Source organism: Lichtheimia ornata (assembly GCF_029851405.1).
Source record: "Lichtheimia ornata isolate CBS 291.66 chromosome Unknown scaffold00023, whole genome shotgun sequence".
Taxonomy (NCBI): domain Eukaryota; kingdom Fungi; phylum Mucoromycota; class Mucoromycetes; order Mucorales; family Lichtheimiaceae; genus Lichtheimia; species Lichtheimia ornata.
The window spans coordinates 175488-188802 of NW_026695343.1; the positions used below are offsets into that span (position 1 = coordinate 175488).

General features: G+C 43.8%; 7 protein-coding genes across 7 annotated transcripts; 6 read left to right on the top strand and 1 right to left on the bottom strand.

The window, feature by feature from the left end:
* Positions 1-1185: 1185 nt before the first annotated feature.
* O0I10_005645 (uncharacterized protein) lies at positions 1186-4428 on the top strand (the record flags this gene model as incomplete). The annotated part of the gene is made up of 5 exons (XM_058485683.1): positions 1186-1237; positions 1306-1520; positions 1605-3804; positions 3876-3948; positions 4005-4428. 5 exons carry the CDS (start codon positions 1186-1188, stop codon positions 4426-4428), a joined length of 2964 nt encoding a protein of 987 aa, XP_058343518.1.
* A 201-nt stretch (positions 4429-4629) lies between these two features.
* Positions 4630-5042, bottom strand: O0I10_005646 (uncharacterized protein; the record flags this gene model as incomplete). Its single annotated transcript, XM_058485684.1, has 3 exons — positions 4630-4695; positions 4756-4905; positions 4962-5042. The coding sequence occupies 3 exons, from the start codon at positions 5040-5042 to the stop codon at positions 4630-4632; spliced, it is 297 nt and encodes a 98-aa protein (XP_058343519.1).
* Positions 5043-5779: 737 nt separating this feature from the next.
* Positions 5780-7636, top strand: O0I10_005647 (uncharacterized protein; the record flags this gene model as incomplete). Its single annotated transcript, XM_058485685.1, has 7 exons — positions 5780-5840; positions 5905-6186; positions 6261-6734; positions 6804-7052; positions 7111-7306; positions 7372-7396; positions 7451-7636. The coding sequence occupies 7 exons, from the start codon at positions 5780-5782 to the stop codon at positions 7634-7636; spliced, it is 1473 nt and encodes a 490-aa protein (XP_058343520.1).
* Positions 7637-7866: 230 nt separating this feature from the next.
* On the top strand, positions 7867-9802 carry O0I10_005648 (uncharacterized protein; the record flags this gene model as incomplete). Its single annotated transcript, XM_058485686.1, has 7 exons — positions 7867-8041; positions 8097-8369; positions 8432-8905; positions 8966-9214; positions 9275-9470; positions 9531-9555; positions 9617-9802. 7 exons carry the CDS (start codon positions 7867-7869, stop codon positions 9800-9802), a joined length of 1578 nt encoding a protein of 525 aa, XP_058343521.1.
* A 104-nt stretch (positions 9803-9906) lies between these two features.
* Positions 9907-10397, top strand: O0I10_005649 (uncharacterized protein; the record flags this gene model as incomplete). The annotated part of the gene is made up of 3 exons (XM_058485687.1): positions 9907-9967; positions 10033-10251; positions 10309-10397. The coding sequence occupies 3 exons, from the start codon at positions 9907-9909 to the stop codon at positions 10395-10397; spliced, it is 369 nt and encodes a 122-aa protein (XP_058343522.1).
* A 174-nt stretch (positions 10398-10571) lies between these two features.
* On the top strand, positions 10572-10831 carry O0I10_005650 (uncharacterized protein; the record flags this gene model as incomplete). Its single annotated transcript, XM_058485688.1, has 2 exons — positions 10572-10589; positions 10646-10831. The coding sequence occupies 2 exons, from the start codon at positions 10572-10574 to the stop codon at positions 10829-10831; spliced, it is 204 nt and encodes a 67-aa protein (XP_058343523.1).
* Positions 10832-11132: 301 nt separating this feature from the next.
* On the top strand, positions 11133-13080 carry O0I10_005651 (uncharacterized protein; the record flags this gene model as incomplete). Its single annotated transcript, XM_058485689.1, has 7 exons — positions 11133-11307; positions 11365-11637; positions 11690-12163; positions 12229-12477; positions 12531-12726; positions 12809-12833; positions 12895-13080. The coding sequence occupies 7 exons, from the start codon at positions 11133-11135 to the stop codon at positions 13078-13080; spliced, it is 1578 nt and encodes a 525-aa protein (XP_058343524.1).
* Between the last annotated feature and the right edge of the window lie 235 nt (positions 13081-13315).

Genomic DNA, 13315 nt, shown 5'->3' on the forward strand with positions numbered 1-13315 from the left:
ACAGCAGCAGCAGCAGCAGCAGGAGAATCAAATTGTCACGAAGGTTGGATACAGTTAAGGGTGATGGATTACATTGTTACATCTGAAAGCAATTGCTGATTTCATCCTACTACTCCTGCTCCTGATATATGGTATTGAGGAGATGATCATGGGAAAGCAACAATGATGAGCTCAGTTCAACAAGCCAAGTCTCTTCATTAAACAAGGAGGAGTAGTTTGACTATATCCACTTTTGACGTTTACCCCTCGCTTTGAGAGCTCTCCCATTTTGTAGTATTGCCCTATTGGAACGTTTCACACAGACATCGTCTATGTATGTATCGAATCATCATGCATTCAATTTCCCTAGATGCCCGTGTTATACAGCTATTCCCACCCTCCTTCATCATGACTATTAACGATCATCACCGGTTTGATGATAAAAATCAGCACTACAATGAGATCAGAATCACGCGTGCAAATGAAAACTATACTTTATAAATCTAAACAACGACATGCTTATGTATCCTTTATTGCTATGTACCAATGGGTGTTGAAGAACATCATTGATAGCATTTAGGGACATACTAAGCATGCATCGCACGTGCATAACACAAGTCCAACAGCAAATTGCTTGGTGATAGGAAGCAACAAAGTGCCGTTTGATAAGGAATGTAATCGCAGATGCATGATTTAGGTTCTTCTCACAGAGTCGCTTTGCATGGAGGATCATACCCAAAGTGGCGATTCATGTGAATTGTTGTCAATCTGACTTCCAAAGTTGACAACAACAAGCTTACCTTTACCTTGCTATGGATGGCCGTAAGTGAATGATTGCCCATTAATCCCAAGACAGCAATGTCATGTCGATAAATGATATACATGTGCACCCATCATAAATAATCAACTCAAAAATCTTTTTCAGCACCACAACCACCATTATCATCAATCATCGCAATAATAAGGACAAGGGAAGTCTTTAAGCTCTGGACAACGATTACATTCATATTGATTTTAGCATTTACATAGCTGTATAATTCTTTCTATCCTTCATTTGGCTCCCTTTCAAGTGCTGTAGGGAATGGCGAATGATATGACAGTAGAATTGTATGCATTAATGTGGTGGATGTGTCACATGTCGGAGTGTAACGAATGAGCATAGTAACTGCCTCTGGCCAAGCAAGCCTTGAAGCTACCTCTTGCCCCATGCCTCCATTCTACGCGGTGAAGCCGGATAACGCCCTTAAGCGAGCTGAAGGTAATGGATGGATGAAGAGATGGATGGATAAACGATGGATGAATGCTGATAGATCGATGTTCAAATAGAGCTCTGCCAAGCTGGTCAAGATGAAGTCGCATTGCAAGCTCTTCATGAAGTTGTCCTCTCAAAGCGATCCCGCAGCTATGCTCTCACCATGATGGAACCCATCATGCTCAAGTACATTGAGTTGTGCGTCGACCTTCGTAAGGGAAAGATGGTCAAGGAAGGCCTTCATCAGTACCGTAACATTGCACAGAATACGAGCGTCAACAGCATCGAGGTAATACGCGAACCCCATTTGCCACGCAATCTTTGTACGACAGGAATTATTGATACGAGCATTCTCTCTCTTCACGATCGATAGACTGTTATCAACAAGCTTCTTGAATTGGCCGAGCAAAAGGTTGGCGAAGCACGTACTAAGGCTGATCAAATCGCTGTGGATTACATTGACGACTTGGAAGCTTCTGAGACGCCTGAATCGATCATGCTCAGCACTGTGAGTGGAGAACAGACCAAGGATCGTACGGATCGTGCTGTTGTTACACCATGGCTCAAGTTTTTGTGGGAGGCATATCGCACTGTGCTTGACATGTTGCGTAACAATGCTCGCTTGGAAACGCTTTATCACTCGGTTACCAACAAGGCATTCTCTTTCTGCTTGACCTATTCGCGCAAGACTGAATTCCGCCGCTTGTGTGAAATCCTTCGCAACCATTTCCAAAACATGTCAAAGTATTCGCATCAACCTCATTCGATCAACCTCAACGACCCCGAGACTTTGCAACAATACCTTGACGCACGTTTCACTCAATTGAATGCTGCCGCTGAACTCGAGCTTTGGCAAGAAGCATTCAAATCCGTTGAAGATATTCATATCCTCTTGACAACCTCGAAGCGCCCACCCAAGCCATTCATGATGGCCAACTATTACGAGAAGCTCACCAAGATCTTCATGGTCAGCGAGGATTATTTGTTCCATTCTGCAGCATGGAACCGTTACTCCAACATTGAGCGCATGTTCAACAAGAATTTGACCGATGAGGAACAATCACGCATGGCATCCATTGTTTTGCTTTCCGCCCTTGCCATCCCTATCATCACCACCACCAAGACTCGTCCTGGCTATGTCGAGGCTGATGAACAACGCATTCAAAAGCTCAACCGTTTGTCCATGTTGATGGGTCTTCCTTATCATCCTACGCGTACCGGTCTTTTGAAGGAGGCTCTCAACAAGAACATTTTGTCCCGTGTTCGCCCTGAGATTCGTGATTTGTACAACATCCTCGAAGTTCAATTCCATCCCTTGTCCATTTGCAAAAAGATCAACCCTATCATGACTAAGCTTTCCGAAGATCCTGATATGGCTCGCTATGTTCGTCCTCTTCACCAAGTCATCCTTACCCGCTTGCTTCAACAACTCTCCCAAGTCTACACCACCGTCAAGCTTGACTTTGTATTGCAACTTGCCTCATTCCCTGAACCTTACAACTACGATGCCGCCACCATTGAAAAGTTTATCATGAACGGATGCAAGCGTGGTGAATTGAACATTCGCATCGACCATGCTTCTCAAAGCTTGATGTTTGAGACCGATTTGTTTGCTCCTCCCAAGGATACTGTTACTGAAGGAATGCAATTGCAATCATCCCCTGCTGATCTTATGCGTACTCAACTTTCTCGTTTGGGTAACCGCCTTGGTGCTGTTGCACAAATGATCGATCCTACCGTCAAGGAGCATGCCACCAAGAACAAGCAAGAAGCTCTTCAAAAGGCACTCAAGGGTGTTGAGCAAGAACACAAGGCTATGCTTGCACGCAAGGGTGAGATTGAGCGTCGTAAGGAGATCATTGAGAGCGAATTGTCTCGCAGAGAAAAGCAAGCTGCTCAAGAACGTGCTATTGCTGCTCAAAAGAAGGCTGAGGCTGAAAAGAAGCGTGTTGAAGAAGAGCAACGTCGTCGTGAAGAAGAACGTCTCAAGCGTGTGCAAGAAGAAATTGCCCGTGATCAAGCTAAGCGTATTGCTGAAGAAATTACCGCCAAGACCGGTCTTCAACTCAAGCCTGAGGAGATTGAAAACTCTGATGTCAAGACTCTTCTTGACTTGAAGGTGTCTCGTCTCCAGACTGAACAAAAGGAACTCAGCGACCGTCTCAAGCAAATTGGCAAGCGTATCGATCACATTGAACGTGCTTATCGCAAGGAGGAAATTCCCTTGCTTGAAAAGGACTTTGAACGTCAACAAAAGGAAGACAAGGCATTCTACCAAGCCTCTTGCAAGGCTGAGCTTGAGACTTCCAAGGCACAACATGAGGAGAACATGAAGCTCAAGTCACGTCTTTCTCGCATCCTCGATGATTACTTGGTCTACAAGAAACAACAACAAGATAAGCTCCAATCTGCTGTTGAGGCTCAACAACGTGCCGTTGAAGAGGCTATTGAAAAGGAGAAGCAAGAACGTATTGCCTTGTGGCGTGAAAAGCGTGATGAACTTATCAAACAACGTGAAGCTGAGGAAGCTGCTCGCAAGCAAAAGGAAGAGGAAGAACGAAGATTGCGTGAAGGTAAAAAGAGGGAAAAAAAGAGATTCACATGCATCAACCATGTCATATTCATTTTTATTTTTACTATACAGAACAAGAACGTAAGGAAGCTGAGCGTGCTGAACAACTTGCTAGAGAAAAGGCAGAGCGTGAGGAAATCAACAGGTAATGCGATGAGATGATGGGTTGGCAATATGATTGATATTGACACTCGATGATAGAAAACAAGATGAGATTGCTCGTAAGCAACGTGAGAAGGAAGCCGAAATTGAAGCAAGGATGGCACAAAGACGACAAGCATCACCAGCACCTGCTGCTGCTGCTGCTGCTTCTGGTGGCCGACCTTCTGGTGGTGCCTATGTACCTCCAAGCCGTCGTAATCAACCCCCTGCTGGTGGCGATGAAAGAGATAGCTGGCGTTCAGGTAGCCGTCCTCTTGGTGCATCCTTTGGCAGCAACCGTGATCGTGATCGTCGTCCTGGTGGTTTTGATCGTGGTGGTGAACGTGAACGTGAAGGTGGTTGGCAAACTGCTCGTCGTGGCGCACCTGGTGGTGGTGGTCGTGATGGCGACAGTGGTGCTGGTGGCTGGAGACGTGGAGGAGGAGCAGGCCGTGGTCCTGGATCATCCGGTAGTCGCTGGTAATCAGAGTGGAAACGAAGATAAAGAAGCATCGACAACGGTTGATACAGCAATCCCCTATCTAATCCAACAACATTTTGTTTCCGTATTTCCCCCCATTTCTTGTCATCAACATATAAAGTCCCTTTTTTCCATTTTGTATTTGAGCAAATCAATCAATCAATATACAACATCCACAACAAGATATATAATTTGCAAACTAAATCATAGTCCACTACCACCGAGTTGTTCAATCATCACATCAATAGCGTCACCATCCTCCATTTCAAGCTATATACATAAAACATACATGAGACACTTATTCCGTTATGCAACTTCCTTCTTACGTACCTTCTGAGGGGTATCAGTGGGTTGAACACGTTCACCATCGTAAAGGAAACGCACCGAATCAGGCGACTTGCCTTGACGTTCGCAATAGGCATCCATGAGCTTCTTGAGGGGAGTGCTTTGTTTAATCTTGAAAAACACCTCATTCCGATCCTGTTTGTCCTGGAGTTGTCAATTCACAAGCCATGCTCTTTGCAGGGTCTACTTACCTCGCCGACGACCTTAATGTTGATGTGTTCGGTGGATGGGGCTCCTTCCTTCTTTTCAATCTTGGTATCAGCTTTGTCCATTGTGTGTAGTTACAGTGACGCGTGAAGAAGACAAGAGTGGTGGTTTGACGCGTTATGCGGCATTTGACCCTGTTTGAACCAGTCATACCCCGCCTCGAGCAATCCCAGCAACCTCCCCATCATCTCCCTGACACCCATACTTCACAATGAATTGATCCATGCTATGTATGATAATGAATACGTGCAACAGTGGTTGGCATGCTTTACCATTACCCTGATAGCTCATTCAAGTGCATCCATCAAGGTGTAGTAATGGCTCAAAGCCCATCGTAATAGCTATCCATGACCACCCTTAATTCCATCTTGGCATTCTCGAATAAAGTTCAGTTGTTACGCTCGAAAGACATTACGCATACTCCATATAAAGTCCATTGAAAGACACGACACGTCCATAATGTAACACAGGCAATATAATCGCCGAGGATTTGAAGACACATTGTACATGTTAAAGTTTGCGGTCATTATCTCTGGTGCCGAGCCACGTTACCAAGCCCCATCCCAAAGCCTTACCACTCAACAATACGCACCTATCATCCTAGTATATAAAAAGTAGCACGTTGTTTTATGTCCTGAGCTATTAACTCTTTTAAATTCATCAAAGGCTTGTCCTCAAAATGCTATCATCATATTATTCATTACTGCAAGGAAACGGCGACATTACAAAGCATGCCACACCGCTTTCTCTATCGGCTGTTGCTGCTGCTGCCGCTGTTACAAGTCTTTTAGTCTCACGTTTAATGAGAAAAACGGGTGAATACAAAGAGATACCAGTAGCCAAGGGGTCTATCCCGTATTTTGGTATGCTAATTTGAGGCGGCAAAAACAAGTTTGTAATGTGCTAATGACCTTAATCCTCATTCAGGGCACTCGCGTTCCTATTTGTACACGTCTATGTTTGATATCCCGGCCATTTTGATGGCTCAGAGAAACAAAGACCTGGGGCCCATTGTTCGTTATAATATGGGATCACAACCATGGCTCATTATTTCGGATGCTGACATGGCCCATGAACTATTGAATACGCATGGCGTGGCAACATCGCATCGTGCTAACCATACCTATGGGAATGCATTTGATGTGGCACAATACGGCATCACCTTTCATGATCCAGTTGGTAGCCGTTGGAAAAGAATGAGGGCTGTTCGTAAGTAAAAATAATACGTGTGTATGTATCCTTTGCATTTATATTAACCACGCTTTCATGCAATACTTTTAAAGTCAGCCAATTTGTAGCACCAAAGCAACTAAGTATCCATGACGACATCCTCCACAAGGAAGCCGACTACGCTGTGAAGCGTCTTTTGTCATCATCCAATGGGCCACCTACTGCAGTTTTCAATTCATTGCACCAATCAACATTGAACGCTACACTCATGCTCGGTTTCAACTATCGTATTGAAGACCCTGAGGATCCATTCCTTGCAAAGATATTCGATTTGATTACAATAAGCATAGACAGCAATGAACATTTGTACGACCGTCGTGCATTCTTTCCAATCACTATGGCCCTGGTTGACTGGTGGAAGCAAACATACAAGAAACTTGTTCGTGTTGGAACCGAGTTACGGCCTATGGTATTACAAAAACTTGCTCGCCATGGATTCGACAGCGATAGGGAATGTCTTTTTAAGGTCGTTGATGCGATACGAGATGGCAAGGATATTGATGATGAAGCTGTGCGCAGCTTATGTTGTAAGTTGCTACACGAAAAAACGACCTTCATAGAGATCATCAGGTGCTGATCCATATGCATCATGATAGTTGAGCTGGTTGCCGCGGGAACGGGTACTACGGCTGCAGCCATGACGTGGATCTTGGTTATCCTTTGCAATCAACCTAACGACCAAGAAAGGATACAAGCCGAAATTGATGCTTTTATCAAGACCCATGGTCGTATCCCGGTATTCAACGATCGTGAACAATTACCATTGTTCATGTCAGCCATCAAGGAATGCTTACGTCTTCGTCCCATTGCGCCGCTTGCCTTGGCACGTCAAACATCCGAAGATGGTAACTATTTTTTCTCACACGCTGTATATGCAATGCAATGTCTCATCATGAAGTAAAGTCGTTTGTCGAGGCTATTTCATTCCCAAAGGTACCATTCTTCGCCCAAACATTTATGCCATGAACCACAATCCCGAGGTCTATCCTAATCCCGATCGATTTGTGATCGATCGCTTTTTGGATGAACCCCGAACTATGTGGACCTTAAGCAAAGCCAAAGCACAAGAGCGTGATCAATTTACGTTTGGGTTTGGCAGGTAAGATGATTGCCTCCTCCATGAAGAGAGAAGATTACGTATTCATCCTCGTAATTCTAACATAGACGCATATGCCCTGGTATCAATTTGGTAAGTTATGACGTGGCAAGAGCAAAGATCATATCCTAACGTGATGCACAACAGGCTGAGAACGAGATTTTCAATGTCTTGGTGCGCTTATTGGCTCAAGCAAGCATTAAGCCTGTTCTCGACAAGGACAACAAACCAACCTACCCAAGCATTAATGGCTTCATCAATGCTGGTACAGTTATGGTTCCTGCCCAGGATACAATGCAGTTTGTCAAACGTGATAATCCCTTGAACCTTTAAAATACCGAACAAACGATCGATCTTCTTTACATGTAGTATGCATGATAATGCAGCAGCAGGATGAATTAAAACCCAGCATACTTAGACTTTGATGCTCACTTTGCCCCCCTTTTCGTGCCAAAAACCATCATCGTCATAGGAATGATGATGTTGCATTTTCTTCTTTTCTGCTTTTTGCTTAGTATCAAGCACCATCATAGCACGCTTACATTATTAACACTATTACGAGAATGGACCTTAAAGACAATATCACAAAGCACATCAAACCGCTTTCTTTGACGGCAATTGCTGCTGCAGCTACTGCTGTAAGCATCCTCGGATATCGTTCTTGTCATTCTTCCAAAAAGACAGTAGCCGGCGAGTATAGAGAGATACCGCTAGCCAAAGGCTGGATCCCGTATTTTGGTAACTTTGGCACTCTTTTATTGCACACACGTACACATTCTCATCGATTCTATAGGACATTTATGGACATACGTATTCAGTGGCGCCATTGTGGGCATGGAAATGGCACGAAGAAATGTTGATATGGGACCCATCCTTCGTTTTCATATGGGACCCAGGCTATGGGTTGTCATTTCAGATGCTGATATGGTACATGAGCTGTTGAATGTGCATGGCGTATCAACATCATGCAGACCACAGTATTCCTATGGAACAAGGTTGCAGTCTCAAACCCATGGCTTGACCTTTAGTGATCTTGGGAGTCGATGGAAAAAAGTTCGAGCTGTCTGTAAGTGCAATATGGGATCCACCACCTTTTTTCAGCTGTGCTCACTATTATGATCCCTCTAGTTGTCCAATGTCTCTCCACCAAAAGTGAATCCATCCACCTTGATGATATCATTAGCAAGGAAGCGGATTACCTTGCCGATCGACTTTTATCCAACAAGGAGCAGGCTGTGAGTGTTTTCAAGGAAATCCAATGGTCGGCATTAAACGTCAATCTTTTGGTTGGTTTTGGTTACCGTATTGATCATCCAGAAGATCCTTTTTGTGAACAATTGATTGATTTGATCAACACGAGCGTTCAAAAAGCCGACCCGATCATTGATCGAAAAGAGTTTCTACCCTTCATTATGGCGACTTTTGATTGGTGGTATCAAGCATTCAAAACCTTTGCTTGGTACAGGACCAAAGTACGAGATCCCATTATGCAAAAGCTGATCCACCATGGATTAAAAAGTGACATGGACTGCATGGCCAAAAAGATGCATGCCATGAAGGACGGCAAGGATGTGGATGATGAGACTGTTTTAAACGCGTGTTGTAAGTATACATTGTTATCCTAAAACACAATCGTCGTACGTATTAATATGGAGGAACAAGTTGACCTGGTCGTTGCAGGAACCGATCCAACAGCTATCACCCTCGCATGGACCATGGTCATTCTGTGTAATCATCCCGAGGACCAAAAGCGGCTTCAAGCCGAGATTGATGCCTTTACAAGTGTCCATAAACGCATACCAACTTTTGACGAGCATGAGCATTTGCCACTGATGATGTCCACATTGAAAGAGTGTCTCCGTATACGAACCCTGGTTCCCCTTGGGTTATCTCGTCGTGCAGTTTCTGATGGTATGTATACATGTTTGATGATTTCTTTTTTTCCCTTTTCACTCACCATCGTTGGTAAAGTGGTATGTCGGGGATACCTGATTCCCAAGGATACGGTTATTTGTGCCAATGTCTTTGCCATACACCATGATCCCGAAAGGTATCCTGACCCTGATCGTTTTGTGGCGGATCGCTTTTTGGATAAACCTCGTACCATGTCAACGTTGAGTAAAGCAAGAGCAAACGAACGTGATCAATTTGGTTTTGGTTGGGGCAGGTAAAAAAGTATCACGTTTCATCATCGCTCTAGTATGATAACGACCTTGTTTCTCGATAGACGCGTGTGCCCAGCGATCCATGTAGTAAGTAATTGTCCCCAAAAGGAGAACAAAAAAAAAGCCTTTGCTGACGATGTATAATAAGGCAGAGAATCAAATGTTCAATACCCTAGTTCGTTTACTGGCAAAAGCAACCATCGAGCCTATGCTGGACAATAACAGCAACCCCATCTACCCAGACATGAACGCACTCAACTATGTTGGTGTCGTTATCATTCCTGGTGAGGATAAGATGCGATTCGTGAAACGTAACAATCCCTTGAATGTGTAAAAACGTGCAAGTTCCTGCTGGCATCTTGTTTACTGCATGCAACTCAATACGGTAGTAATAGTTACTATGCTCCTTATATAGCCTCTTAATATATAAACGTTGCCATGCGACATGTGATATCTTTCTTTTTTTGCTTATACGTCCACCTGATTCTTGTAGACGTCTGTAAGTAAAAAAACAGCCCTTCAGAGAGATCATCTGATGGTGATGATGCATATGCATCATGATAGTTGAGCTGGTTGCCGTGGCAACGGTTACTACAGCTGCAGCAACGGTGTGGGTGTTGGTTACTCTTTGCAATCAACCTAAAGAGATACAAGCCGAAATTGATGCATTTATCAAGACGCATGGTCGTGAACATTTGCTATTGTTCATGTCAGCCATCAAGGAATGTTTGTGTCTTCATCACATTGCTCCTCTTGCCTTGATACGTCAAACATCCGATGATGGTAATTATTTGTCACACACGCTGTATATGCAATGCAATGTCTCATCATGATGAAAAGTCACTTGTCGAAGCTACTTTATTCCCAAAGGTACCATTCTTCGCCAAAAGATCTATGTCATGAACCACCATCTCAAAGGCCTATCCTAATCCAGATCGATTTGTGGTCGATCGCTTTTTGGATGAACCTTGAACTATGTCGACATTAAACAAAGCCAAAGCACAAGAGCGTGCTCAGTTTACGTTTGGGTTTAGCAAGTAAGATGATTGCCCTCGTCTCCATGGAGATACCACTTTTTACATTTTCCTCGTGATTAGACGCATATGCTTGGTATCAATTTGGTAAGTTGTTACGTGGCAAAAACAAGAGCATAGCCTAACGTGATTGCTGCACATAGGCTGAGAATAAGATTTTCAAGGTCATGGTGCGCCTATTGGCCCAAGCAAGCATTAAGCCTGTTATGGACAAGGACAACAAACCAATCTACCCAGGCATCAATGCCTTCATCATTGGTGGTACGGTTATGGTCCCTGCCCAGGATACAATGCAATTTGTCCAACTTGATAATCCCTCGAACTTTTGAAACACAGTAATGACCCAATCCTCTTTACGTTGATGTTCTTACATATGCATGCAGCAGCAGGAATAATTAAAACCAATCGACATAATAGACTTTGTTGTTGGTCTTTATAATCAATGTCTTCTTTTTCTCGCTCCACTTTCTTTGTGGTCTTTGTTTTAGACGCTGAGCCACGCACTTGGCTTGGAGCCACTTAGCCCCTTTGGTGTCAAAACTTCCATCGGTAGAAGAAATGCCGAAGTTGTGTCTTTCTTCTCTCCTTTTTGCTTATCAACGATCTCACTATTATAGCACGCTTACGGAAATGGATCTTGGAGACACTATCACAAAGCACGTCAAACCGCTTTCTTTGACTACAATTGCAGCAGCAGCTACTGTTGTAAGCATCCTCGGATATAGCTATTCCCGTTCATCCAAAAAGACAACAGCCGGCGAGTATAGAGAGATACCGCTCGCTAAAGGATGGATTCCATACTTTGGTAATTTTTCTAAATTTGGGCACTCTTTTATTGCACGTATTCTTAACGAGTCTACAGGACATTTATGGACCTATGTATTCAGTGGTGATATCGTGGCCATGGCAATGGCACGAAGAAACGTTGATATGGGACCCATCCTTCGCTTTTATATGGGACCCAAGCCATGGATTGTTATTTCGGATCCTGATATGGTGCATGAGCTATTGAATGTGCATGGTGTATCAACATCACATAGGCCAAAGCATTCGTATGGAACAAGGTTGCAGTCTCAAGACCATGGTTTGACCTTTATCGATCCTGGGAGTCGATGGAAAAAAGTGCGAGCTGCCTGTGAGTGTTTCAAGTACATGTCTTCTTCATGCTGTGGGCTCATTTTTTCTAGTCACCCAGTATCTCTCAACCAAAAGTGAATCCAACCACCTTGATGATATCATTAGCAAGGAAGCGGATTGCCTTGTCGATCGACTTTTATCCAACAAGGAGCAGGCGGCGGGTGTTCTCAAGGAAATCCAATGGTCGGCATTGAATGTCAATCTTATGCTTGGTTTCGGTTACCGGATTGATGATCCAGACGATCCTTTTTTTGAACAATTGATCGATTTGATCAATATGAGCGTTCAAAATGCCGACCCTACCTTTGATCGACGCGAGTTCCTACCCTTCATCATGAGTATTTTTGATTGGTGGCATCAAACATCCGAGAAATTTACTTGGTACATGACCAAAGTACGAGCGCCAATCATGCAAAAGTTGATCGACCATGGATTAAAAGGTGATACGGATTGCATGGCCAAAAAGATACATGCAATGAAGGATAGCAAGGATGTGGATGATGAGACTGTTATAAGCTCTTGTTGTAAGTGCGATTGGGTATCACACTTAAAACGTCGTGGATGCTTACCATCATCACCCTACTACTAGTTGACCTGGTCGTTGCAGGAACCGATCCAACAGCTATCACACTCGCATGGGCCATGGTCCTCCTATGTAACCACCCCGAGGACCAAAAGCGGCTACAAGCCGAGATTGATGCATTTACAAGTGTCCATAAACGCATCCCAACGTTTGACGAACATACCCAATTCCCACTTTTGATGTCCACATTGAAAGAGTGTATCCGTATACGAGCCATTGCTCCACTTGGATTATCTCGTCTCGCAATTTCTGATGGTATGTATACATGTTTAATGGCTACTCTTTTCACTCACCATGGTTGGTATAAGTGGTATGTCGGGGATATTTGATCCCCAAGGATACGGTGATTTGTGGCAATCTATATGCCATACACCATGATCCCGAAAGGTATCCTAATCCAGATCGCTTTGTGGCTGATCGTTTTTTGGAAAAACCTCGTACCATGTCAACGTTGAGTAAAGCAAGAGTAAGCGAACGTGACCAATTTCTTTTTGGTTGGGGCAGGTAAGAAGCATCACGTTTCAGCGTTGCTATGACAACAACTATTTATTAATAATGATACTACGTGGACTTTGTTTCTCGCTAGACGCGTATGCCCAGGGATTCATGTTGTAAGTAAAGAGCAAACGCCTGAAAAAAAGCGCTTGCTAATGATGCATGTATACAAAAAAGGCAGAAAGCGAGATGTTCAACATCCTAGTTCGTTTATTGGCACAAGCAACCATCGAGCCTATGCTGGACAAGAACAACAAACCCACCTATCCAGACATGAACGCACTCATCAATGCTCATGTTGTTATCATTCCAGCGGAGGATAAGATGCGATTCGTGAAGCGTAAAAACCCATTGAACCCCTAAGGTCAAGCGTGCAAGTCCCTAATGCCAACTTTTTTGCTGCATGCAACTCAATACGGCAGTAGTAGTTACTATGCTCCTTATATAGCCTTCCAATGATGTATAAACATTGCCATTTGACATGTGCTGGGGTCTTTTCTTATGCTTGTACATTCACCTGATTCTCGTACATAGACATCAAAATACATGGACAGCGTTGTACATGTTCTTTTTGGGAGGATTTGAAAAAATGATTTTG